The sequence below is a fragment of the Ochotona princeps genome, chromosome 19 (assembly GCF_030435755.1).
Source record: "Ochotona princeps isolate mOchPri1 chromosome 19, mOchPri1.hap1, whole genome shotgun sequence".
Taxonomy (NCBI): Eukaryota; Metazoa; Chordata; class Mammalia; order Lagomorpha; family Ochotonidae; genus Ochotona; species Ochotona princeps.
Window position 1 is genome coordinate 13,326,638 of NC_080850.1, and position 12,547 is coordinate 13,339,184.

Below are 12,547 nucleotides of genomic sequence, written 5' to 3' on the forward strand. Positions count from 1 at the left end.
TCAGTTCCCTGTACCAGACATTTCTTGTATGTGCAACTATAGTATATGTGGTCTTTGGTAACTTGCTCTCAATGTTTCAGAAATTCAACCGTGTTCTAGCATATGATACTTTTTAAGAATCATGTATGATCACATGGCTGTTACCCATTAATTTTTTCATTTGTAAGATGATGGACATTTAGGATATTTCCACCTTTTGGGTATGCTGAACAACGCTATTATAAACATCTGCATGCAAATTTGTATGTGCTTTCCTTTCTCAGCTCGGAGAACTTTTAGATTGGCCTGGATAGTTGACATTGGAGGAACTTCCAAAGTATCATACAAAATAGTTAAATTGTTTTGCTTTCCCACCAGCAGTATACAAGAGCTCACATCCTTTTCAGCACTTGTTATTATCTGGTTTTTTGATTCTATTCATTCTAGAAGGTAATTAATGCTGTGGTTTAGATTTGCATTTCCCTTATAACTAACTGATCAACCATTCTTTCTTGTGGTTTTAAAGTGATTGCTGTTTTAAAGTGTCTTGAAATTTATTAGCATTAGTGCTTCAACTTGTAACTTGCTTTGAAGTTGCCTTTTCGTTTTCTTTTCCATATACCATTTACAGTTAGTATAAGGATGGGTGTTTGGTGCACAGTTGATGCCATTTGGGATACCCATATCCTATATCAGAGTGCATAAAGTTGGGTCACTCCTCTGCTCTTTTGTCCAGTTTTCGGTTTCTGGACACCCTAGAGCAAACACTTAAGTCTGCCACTCAAGTGGGAGTACTGGATGGAGTTCCTGATTCTTGGTTGTGTCCTTGGGGAGTGAAACTGCAGATGGAGATCTGTCTGCCTTTCAGATAAAGAAAGGAAAACTTAAAAATCAGTCTGAAACTGCAGTCTCCTGCCGAGGTTTTGAATGGAATTTTCTATAAACATGGCATGCCGCTCTGTTGAGTGCCTCTTTTGAGTCCAGTCATCCTCGTGTTATGTAGCTTTCTCTTTACAGAGCCTTCACCTCTTTTGATAGACTTATTCCTAAAAGCCCATGGGATGGGGAGGACTAGTGTGAATGGTTTTGAAGTTTGGGTTTCCAGTTACTCATTGTTAGTGTGCAGCAGTATAAATACATTCAATTTTTAGTTTTTGACCTCGTATCCTGTGAGTTTGCTAAATTCAATGGTTACTTCTAGCAGTTCTTTGGCTATCTCCATAAGCCACAAATGCGACCCTTCTTGTTTTGTCCTTTATAGATCTTTTCTTTCTCTTGCTTGATTGCTTAAACAAAACAGTGGAGATGTTGCTAGCCACATGTTCTGGTTTTGAAAAGCATTGTCTTTTATCATTAAGAAAGTTGTCAGTTATAGATTGTTGAGTTGATGACAGCCCAAAGCCTTAGGTCCCTGTACCTGTAGGAGACCCAGAGGAAGCTCCTGGCTCCTGATCAGCACAGCTCTGGCTGTTGCAGCCACTTGGGAAATGAATCAGTGGATGGAAGATCTCCTTCTCTGTCTCTCCTCTCTGTAGATCTGATTTTCCAGTAACAATAAATCTTCTTTAAAAAAATGCACCAATGTATAGATGTATTTTTTAAAATTTACTTATTTGAAAAGCAGAGTTGCGAACAGAGGAGACAGAAAGGGAGTGATCTTCCATCTGTTGATTCACTCCCCAAATGGCTGCCACAGCCAAGGCTGTGTCAGGCTGTAGCCAGGAGCTTCTTACGGGTCTCCCAGAGGGATTCAGGGCCCAAGACCTTGGGCTGTCTTCCACTGCTTTCCTGGGCATGTTAGCAGGGAGCAGGATTGGAGGTGGAGAAGCTGGGACTCAAAGCAGTATTTATGGGATGCTGGCAGGGGGTGGCTTTATCTGCTGTGACACAGCAAGCCCTAAACTATTTTATAGTTCTTTTGAGATTTATCCTTGGAACCTGCTGTTTAATTTCCAAGAATTTGGAAATTTTCTTCTCTTAGTGACGTCTAGTTCATTGTGCAAGAACATACTTTGTGTGATTTTAGTTCTTTTAAATTTGCTAAAGATCTAGGGTAATAGTCCATTTTGGTAGAAACTTATGCACTTGATAGAATGGTTAGCCTGTTTTGTGTTTTAAGTCAGCTAAAACATGTTATATGGAGTTCAACATCTTTGCATATTTTTAATAGGTTTATCAAATCTGAAAAGAATATTTCATTTACCAGCATCAGTGAAAGATTGTCCATTCTTCTGTGGTGTTGACTTGATAGTAACACTTACTGATCTAGGAATGTCATCTTTAACCAATTTTTTTTTAAAGATTTATTTATTTTTATCAGAAAGGCAGATATACAGAGAGGAGGAGAGACAGAGAAGAAGATCTTCCGACCAATGATTCACTCCCCAGGTGAGCGTACTGGCGGGTACTGCGCCAATCCGAAGCCGGGAAACAGGAACCTCTTCCGGGTCTCCCACACGGGTACAGGGTCCCAAGGCTTTGGGCCAGCCTCACTGCCTTCCCAGGCCACAAGCAGGGAACTGGATGGGAAGTGGAGCTGCCGGGATCAGAACCGGCGCCAACATGGGATAGTGGGGCGTTCAAGGCGAGGACTTCAGTTGCTAGGCCATGCCGCCAGGCCCTAACCAATCTTTTTTTTAAGATTTTGTTTATTTTTATTTGAAGGGCAGATTTTTACAGATAAAAGGAGAGACAGGGAGAAGTTCTCTCCATCTATGGTTCACTCCCCAAGTGGCTGCAGTGGCTGGAGTGGAGCTGGGCCAATGTGAGACCAGGAACCAGGAACTTCTTTCCAGGTCTCTCACATGGATGCACGTCTCCAAGGGGTTGGATCCACCTCTGGTCGTAAGCATGGAGCTGGATCAGAAGTGGAGCAACCAGGACTTGAACAGGTGCCCACAGGGGAAACTTCTGCATCAGAGAACCAACTTGTCATGCTACCATACACCAGCTCCAAATTCATTCTTTTATGCTTAAAATCCCTCTTTCAGCTTGGTAATATTCTCCTAAGTCCATTTTGGTGAATTCATACAAAATTGGCTTATCTAATTTGTTTTTGGTTTTTTGAAAAATTATGTTTCACACTTACAAGCAATGTTAGGAAAACACGTCTTACGAAGATGATTCTATTAGTACAAAGAAAAATTCTAATTGTTCTTACTATCCTATGATAATAATCACCAAGTGATCCAGCAGGTTAGCTTTCATTGGAAATTATCCTTAGCAGTTAAACCACTGGGATGCCATTTAATTAGGTGTCAAGTGCACAAAAGCTTACATGGATAGATTTGCATTAAGCACATTAAATTCAGGGCAGTGCTGAAAGACAAAAATGGATAATACATAAACATCAAGTTTTAGGGCCCAGTGCAAAAGCCTAGCAGCTAAATCCTCACCTTGAATCCGTCGGGATCCTATATGGGTGTCATTTGTGTCCTCGCTGTTCTATTTGCCATCCAAGTCCCTGCTTGTGGCCTGGGAAAGCAGTAGAAGATGGCCAACCCTTGGGATCCTACACCAGTATGGGAGACCCAAAAGCACCTGGCTCCTGACTTCAGATAGGCTCCCACCATTGCAGCCACTTGGGGGGTGAACCAGTGGACAGATCTTTGTTTCCTTCTATTTGTGTATCTGCCTTGCCAATAAAAAATTAAAAGAAATCTTGTGTCTATTTTTAAAAACCACCATGTAGTAAAGGGTTAATTAGGTAACAGGCATAGTAAAAGATTTTGCTGTTTTTGTTTCCAAGTATTTACGTTAGTGCTGAATTTAGAGTGTATTTTATTTGAAAGGCAATTGCAGAGGGAGACCAAATACTTGTGTTCCATGGTTCACTTTTCAGAGGCCACAGCCCAGGCCAAAGCCAGGAATGCAAGAGCTTCTGGGCTTCCCCTGCAAGGGTGTTAGGAGGCCAAACACTTTCACAGTCTTCCAGGGCTTTCCCAGTCACATGAGCAGGGGGCTGAACAAGAGGAGCAGCCCACAAGGGATGCTGGCATTCATGGTAGCGGTTGAATCCACTGTGTAATGATACCAGTTTCAAGAAAACTTTTTATCTGGTCTTGTTCTCATACTGCTGGGATTAGAAGAAAATGGTATCTTTGATGTTCAGATATTGTTTTGTATTCCTATATCCCATATTTGAGGACATGGGTTCTAATCCTGGCTCCACGTTGGAGTTCAGCTTCCTTCTGACGCAGACCCTGGTAGACAGCAAGGAATGGCTCCAGTGCTTCCATCTTTGCCACCAGCCTGAGAACTTCAAGGAAGAATTCCAAGCTCCAGGCTTTAACATGTCCCAGTCTGCAGCTGTTGAGCTTATCTGAAGAGCAAACCAGTGGGTGGAAGATGTGTCTTTTAAGTAAATTTTATTTTTCATTTTTTTTAAAGATTTATTCATTTCATTACAGCCATATATACACAGAGGAGGAGAGACAGAGAGGAAGATCTTCCGTCCAATGATTCACTCCCCAAGTGAGCCACAACAGGCCGGTGCACGCCGATCCGATGCCAGGAACCAGGAACCTCTTCCGGGTCTCCCATGCAGGTGCAGTGTCCCAATGCATTGGGCCGTCCTCAACTGCTTTCTCAGGCCACAAGCAGGGAGCTGGATGGGAAGTGGAGCTGCCGGGATTAGAACCGGCGTCCATATGGGATCCCGGGGCTTTCAAGGTGAGGACTTTAGCCGCTAGGCCATGCCGCCAGGCCCTTTTAGTAAATTTTAAATACATTTTTAAGAAAGAAAACAGGGCAGCATCAAAGCATGGTAGGCTAAGCTTCAGACTGTGGCACTGACATCCGATATAGGCTTTGTTTGTTTCCTGGCTGTTCCACTTCTGATCCAGCTCCCTGCTTATGGCTTGGAAAAGGATGGCTCAGTGCTGGCCCTTGTGGCCATCTGGGGAGTGAACCATCAGATGGACGATGTCAATCTCTGTCTCTCTGTGTAACTCTGCCTTTCCAATAAAAATAATTTTTTAGAAAAAGATTTTTATTAGAAAGGCAGAATTACAGAGAGAAAGGAGAGACAAATATCTTCCATCTGTTGGTTCACTTCCCCGGTGACTACCACGGCCAAAGCTGAGTCAGTGCATCAGGAGTCAGGAGCCTGTTCCTGGTCTCTTGCATGGGTGCAGGGTCTCAAAGCCTTAGGCCATCCTACTCTGCTTTCCCAGGCCACAAGCAGGGAGCTGGATGGCAAGAGGAGCAGCTGGGCCTGGAACGAGCACCCATTTGGGATCCCTGTGTTTGAATGGGGATCAATAATCAATAGTCAATAAAGCTATCATGCCAGGCCCAAAAATAAATCTTAAGGAAAAAAAACACGTAAGAAGGGATTGCATTTCAATAATTTTATTGAAAGGTTTATTACTTGGTACCAAACATAATGGTATTTGGTTAGGTTACCTCCGCCAACTCAAAAGTGAATACCTGATGTAGCAAAACAACTGAAATGTGTCAGCCCTTCAGCTAAACTGAAGTCATCCGTAAAACACAGCTGGCAAGGGCCCAGCGGCATGGCCTAGCAGGTAAAGTCCTTGCCTTGAAAGCCCCGGGATCCCATATGGACGCCGGTTCTAATCCCGGCAGCTCCACTTCCCAGCCAGCTCCCTGATGGTGGCCTGGGAAAGCATGCATTGGGACACTGCACCCGAGTGGGAGACCTGGAAGAGGTTCCAGGTTCCCGGCATCGGATCAGCGCGCACTGGCCCGTTGTGGCTCACTTGGGGAGCGAATCATCGGACGGAAGATCTTCTTCTCTGTCTCTCCTCCTCTCTCTGTATATCTGGCTGTAATAAAATGAATAAATCTTTAAAAAAAAAAAACACAGCTGGCAAAATTAAAGGTTACTATTTTTTTTTTTTTTGCATTTCCTATTTATCCACAACATAACGTCAAAATTCATCATAGCCATTCTGAACTTCAGCCATGCACCGTTCTGCTCATCCCCCGTGGCTCTTCGACACAGTCACCGTCCTTACACTCACTGACTAGCCATGTTACTGAACTCTGCCTCAGTGATATATTTGCGAAAGTATCTACTATTCTCAAGATGCGGTACAGGCATTAAAGTATATTCTCCTTTTAGATAAAATTCTAAAATTTTAAATTAAGAAGCAATGGAAATTTTATTAAAACCAGTACTTAACAAATATATCTGGAGTGTTAAACCTTGTCTGAACTTACTTTCGTGGGCTAAAGTTAAGTTCTCAAAGTGATAATTCAAGTAACTGATGAAATAGAAAACAAATTTCTTGATAAAACTAGATTGAGGCAACTGATTCAGTATAAAATAGTTTATCATATGTATAAACCACCATTTTCTCCCCAAAAAATATTCAGGATTATGTATTTGCCAAACTTCCCATATTTGTTTTCTCCCTGCTTTCTAAAAAATGCTTCAAATTGAAATGTAATTCCCCTGTACCAGTACTGTCTCCATGTCAGGATTATATTTGCATTTTGGGTGACAAGAAGCCATTTTCACTGCCTAAAACACTAACCTTTATTATTATTTGTGAAATGTTATTTTGATGAAAACCTCATAATTTAAAATGTTTAAATTATGTAAGTTAGCCTTTTTAATACTACCTAAATACATCAATCATATTCAATCAAATATAAAAAGCTAAATCAGTGTTAAGAAATGATTCTCAGTTTACTTTCCCAGTCTTGTCATTAGCGCTTCACATTTATGGTTTAACTTTACATCACAGATGAATTCATACCTACAGATAATTCCACTATAGTAAATATTAATTAGACAGTCTTCGTAAGCCTGAGGGCATCATTCTAATGTAGTGAAGTTAGAAGGCTTCAAATTTAAACTCAAGGTAATATGAAATCCATAGCTCAGGGTGGAGAAAAGCTTCAGAGAAGAGTTTCTGTTGCACGTTACTCTGATAATAGTCCCTAAAATAACCATCAGAAACCCAACTCAGACATCTGTGAAATGTTACTAAAAATGAATTGCTCATATTTGAGATTCATAATCATACATGTGTTAAATATTGATTTGAGTGGAAAAAGATAAATCATAATTAAGACATGTCAAGAATATATGAAGTGACTCCAAGTTTACTTTTTTAATGCATACAACTGCTTTCTAGAATTCCATCAATTTTAGTAACTGGAGTGTTGAGACACTTGCAGCTTCCAGATACCCAAGGTGGAGACTGATTTGCCATGTCTTGGTTTTTCTTTAAATACAGTTGAAATTTTTAAATAAGATCATATTGATCTTGCTTATAAGCTAACATACTCAAATTAGTCCACATAGGATCCAAAAGTTTGGTCTAATTGTACTCTGGATAATATATGTATAAATGAGCCATGGGTCTAAATGGAGTAAGATTATGATCAAAAAGAAAATATGATTTTACTGCCACTTTTAAAACTTGGGGTTGTTGTGGAAGCTGCTGGGGGGTTTTTGGTTTTGTTTGTTTTTGCCTGAGGGATTATATGACTTACATATGTATCAGAGGTTGGATAATTCCGACCTCCCTGTAGAGTGCTATACACAGCAAATGTCTTCAAATACTAGCTGACTAGATCAGTGCATTCACTTCCCTTCTGCAATTCCATTTTGTTTACTTTGAAAATATTGATATCCTAATTCTTATAAAAGGAAGTTATAGTACTAGATACTTTCCCCTGCATGGAGACTAACAGTGACCCAAATTTACCAATTAAGGAACCATTTCAGGAATTGTTGGAAGGTGAGTTATTCTGTAGTAGCTATGCTTCAGTTGCCGTGCAGTACGCCCAGAAACAATCCATTTCAACTTCTGAACATTTGGTTTGGAACACTTGTTTGATGAATACTCGGTTAAACACTTGGATACAAGCTCTTGCCAGAAGGTCAAATCTCTGCCACTTATCTGTACATAAATTAAAAACACTCGATTAAAATGAAATTATTTTACATTGTATTTACAGTAATAAATGCAATCCTCCTAATATATATCCTTTCTCAGCAAAACAGAAACCTTGGATTAGCTACATAAGTTTCAAATCATACAACATTCATTTTTCTTCACGAGATAGTACAAGCGGTTCCATCATGTGCAGCTATGGGGTTTAGGCTACAACCCTGACATACCTTGGAATGTTTCTGAAGACATTCTACTCCTTCTGTTAACTCTATACATTTCTGTGCTTGAATCTCCAGTGCAATGATAGATAACGCCAGTACAGAAGGCTGAAAGAGATATATTTGAAGTAAAAGGAAGATACAAAATAAATCTATATAAACAATTTTAATCTGTATGAATATTTACCTTTGCTTTAGAAAATATGATCCTGCAGTGACATGCCTTAAGTTGAGCTTCTAGTCGTTCAAAATTAAGGCTGTTTCTCCTTTAAAAAGAACATGGGATTAATTTTATACAGATAATAACATAGCTAATCAAGATATACACTGTTTAATAAAACCATTTTAAGGAGAAACTGATGTTCACTTTTCACGAGGTATATAGGCTTAAAGGAATCTCACATCAAATACAAATTTCTTAAGAGCACCATATATGATTTTTAAATAATTTAGTTCAAAAAATTAACAGTAGTTTGTCACAAGATTTACTTTTCCTTTTTCCCCTATTTTTATATCTAATGAGTGTCCTTTTCCATAACTCGTGTTAAATTTTTTATTTTATTTTATTTTTTTTTTTTTTTAAAGATTTTATTATTATTGGAAAGCCGGATATACAGAGAGGAGGAGAGACAGAGAGGAAGATCTTCCATCTGATGTTTCACTCCCCAAGTGAGCCGCAACAGGCTGGTACGCGCCGATCCGATGCCGGGAACCAGGAACCTCTTCCAGGTCTCCCACGCGGGTGCAGTGTCCCAAAGCTTTGGGCCGTCCTCTCCTGCTTTCCCAGGCCACAAGCAGGGAGCTAGATGGGAAGTGGAGCTGCCGGGATTAGAACCGGCTCCCATATGGGATCCCGGGGCTTTCAAGGCGAGGACTTTAGCCGCTAGGCCATGCCGCCGGGCCCACTCGTGTTAAATTTTAACCACTAAGTTTTATATAAGTTGAAATGTTCTTTAATCCCAAGCATTCATTAAACTAATTACAATAGAGTCTTCTCAGTTTTGGTAGGCAGTAAAGTTCAGGGAGCCCCTGCTGTCACTGTACTATTTTCAATAGAATTCTATATGGACACTGATTTTACACAGTATTCAAACACCATTCTGATTTCTCAACACTTTTTAAAAACACAGGCCACATACCTCTCAAATGGCAAGTTCTCCTGAAGGAGGGAGTAATACAGTTGCAGAAACTGAAAGGCAGTGGTAGCTCTGACTTTCCAACACACTTTCTCCAATACAATCTTTTCCATTCTCATCAAATCTGAAACCGTGAACCTATACTGACTTATTCGGATCAAGTCAGCTGCCAATGGCACATTCCTTTCCTCTTCTGTTGATTTTACAGCCAAATAAAAGCAGCTCAGACCAACACATCCAAGGTGCTTGGGCTGTACCTAAAAACAAACAAAAAACCAGTAAGACTGTATTTCTACCTTATTTCAGTGACTAAAACATGAGGATTAATCTAGGACTCAGATCTAATATGAAATATTTTTGAGCTATATTTTCAGCTATAATGGATTTGACAAAATCTACTCATACCTAAATTGTAGCCTGTTAGTCTTATGAGCTCTATTTGGATCCAATTTTTGAGTAACTGAACTAAGTTTTAGTATAATATTTGACTCCACTGTAAAAAAATTTTTTATCACTGTGGAATTATAAGTTTGATTAGACATGGTAAGTGGTCAGTAATTTACATGAGGGCTGAACTATATTATGACTTATTCACAAAATTCCTCTGCAGAAATTGGATGCTGTACTTTGTTCTAGGCTGTTTTTATTTTAGTAACAACATTTTTAAATCTATAACAACACAGATTGTTTACTGTGTCTATAAAGTTCTGTCTACTAACAATTTTGCTTTTTCATATCACGTTCTAAAGTCCAGAGTATAATAGTCAAAACTCTATGTAGGCTTTAAGTTTCAGTTCAAATGAAACTTCTAACAATACCTCTGCTCTCTGTCCTTTCTCAGAGTATATTCCTGCCAATTTAAACATAATGATGTGATTTTTTTCTTATTAGACTTGTACTGTATGGTAGTTATCAGTGTAACCACCTCATTCTCACATAAGCCTATCTTACACTTGAGGTGCAACTATGTATTATTTATTTTTTAACATTAAAGGACTCAAAGGTAGTACCTAACCATATAAGTACCTAAAGACCTGTTGAATGTCTACTGAATAGATTGTTTTGAGCCACATAACTAATACTGAGTTCCTTTAACATATGATACATTGCATTAGCCATAGAAAAGTAAACTAAGAATATAATTCTAATTGTCATATCAGCTCATTTTCCTCATGATATTGGAGTTCAGGGAAGGCAGATGTATTTCTAACAGTTAAGCCCTGACAGCTACACACATATTCATTTACAATAAGGAAGTAACCATATAAAAGTCACTCCTATCTATCCTATGCAAACTAAAGTTGGAAATGCCAAATGGTCAAAATAAACAGAAGCTTAGTGGATAGTGACTAAGAAACATATCCTAATTCTTAAACACGCTGCAGCATTCTAGACCTCTACCAAACGTCTTTAAATCTAAAAATCTAAAAATCATATTAAGTACATGGAAATAATCAATCTCTCTGGAAAAGCTGTTAAAAGCAATGGCCACTTTTTTTTTCTATTGGAAAGTTCTGTGATCAGCTACCTGATATTATCTCTGAATATAAGTAATGAAAGATGCATTACTGTTGATCATAAGCGTATTTACTGCTGTACTACACAAAACAACAACAGTGTTTCTGCTATTTCCTGAGAATTAAAAAGATGATGGTTTTCAATGAAGAGCTAACAAATCCATCTGTAAAACCCACTGAGCAAAAACAATACTGAACATAGCTTTACACATACCTTCATTTTAGACAGGAATCTGTCCAGTAAATTCACAGCTAGAGAAAATGTCTCCGTGTCAAAACCAAAAAACTGAGTTAGACTAAGAAGATCTTTTACTTCAAAGTCCCTCAGCCGTGCCGTCATTCTGAGGCCATTATCGTGCGCACACTCGATCAGTCTCAAGCCACAGACCTTCGGCTGGCATCGAGCTTCCTGTTCCAAAAGAGTGTTCAGCTGGTGTAGCAGTTTCTGAGAGTCAGTTGTTGTCAGTACCTCTATCATCTATAAATAGAACAAGGCCCAGAAAGGAATTCAGAGTAGTGCTTCTGGAAGAACATTTCAGGTTACGAATCTCGCCTCCCTCACGGGAAGCTACCTTATTGTCAAGTACTATCTCCCCCACGCCCTTCTACAAGATTCGTACCTTTTTAAAAACTCAGTCTTCAAGAAATACTTGTACAAGTTATAAACAGATAACCAAGGATACACACGTTAAGATTAGGATATCAAAATTTTAAAATTAGACGGTAGCATACATTCTGCTACTTACTAACAGTGTGAGTTATACAAGTTACTTTTTGGGGGGATAAAGTTATTACCTACCACACAGATTGGGAAAGCCATATGAAGTCATACAATCAGCTCAGCACATAGTTTCTTTAAAATTGCACAAATCTAACTGTGTGCAAAATGGGGGGCATTAACTGTTTCCTTGTATGATTGTGAAAATTACACAAAATGATTCGTTTAAAAAGTGTAGCCCCACACCCCGGCACCCATGCTCAGAAACAGTTCTTCTTTTTTTTTTTTTTTTTATCAGATGTCAGGAAATTCAAAGAGTGCTATGAGAGAGCACATAATGGGGGAGACGGGTTAATCTAGTTAACAATATGAGCGTGGGAATTTCATCAAGGGTCCTGTGTCCTGGATGCCCCAAACACCAACAGAATGACAGGCAGGTAAGGGATGTTTAGGGTTGGGGAGCAGCCACTAACTGTCTCGCTGAAACCGGAGGCCGGGCGCGGCCCCGCCCCTCCGGCTGGGACTAGCCTGGGCTTGCACTCTCACTAGCGGGAGAGCGCGGCTCGGACCCGCGAGTCACCTCACGCACCCAACTCTGTGTCCGACCCGCACCCCGAGAGAGTCCACCCCGACGCAGTCCCAGCTCACCTTGACAGCGGCGGCAGCTCCTCAGTGCTTAACCTCCCTCCCCGGGCCTGCTCTCACCTCACCCCCCACGGTATCAGATTCCAGAGGCCTAGGGGACGAGGGGACCCGCGGGCGAGAGGGGAGAGGCCCGGGGAGGGGGCGCCGTCCTGGGTGGGGGTCTCAGCAGCGCCGCCCAGACGACACCGCCCTTCGCAGGGTCCGCTCGGAGCCGAAGGGGCTGCGCCTCAGCGCCTCGCTCATATATGGGAAGGCGGGGCTCCCGCGCGCCGGGGATGCATTCTTACCTCTGATTGGTGTAGCTCTCTTGATAGAAGGTTTCCGCGGTCCAAAGAGGGGCTGGAAAGGTAGGAAATCCGGCCAGTCAGCGCACACTTCCCGTTACCTAGCGTCGAAATCCTAGTCTCCCTGAAAGACCAAGCCCTTCCCTCAAAGTGTTAGTCAGTGGAGGCTTTGCCCA

The 12,547-nt window shown here is 40.7% G+C and overlaps 1 protein-coding gene across 1 annotated transcript; it reads right to left on the reverse strand.

Moving 5' to 3' along the window:
* Window positions 1-6,922: 6,922 nt before the first annotated feature.
* On the reverse strand, window positions 6,923-12,311 carry CCNG1 (cyclin G1). The gene is made up of 6 exons (XM_004587459.3): window positions 12,091-12,311; window positions 10,939-11,202; window positions 9,211-9,464; window positions 8,259-8,337; window positions 8,081-8,179; window positions 6,923-7,859 (listed from the first exon to the last, which is right to left on the reverse strand). The coding sequence occupies exons 2-6, from the start codon at window positions 11,200-11,202 to the stop codon at window positions 7,668-7,670; spliced, it is 888 nt and encodes a 295-aa protein (XP_004587516.2). The 5' UTR covers window positions 12,091-12,311; the 3' UTR covers window positions 6,923-7,667.
* Window positions 12,312-12,547: the final 236 nt, after the last annotated feature.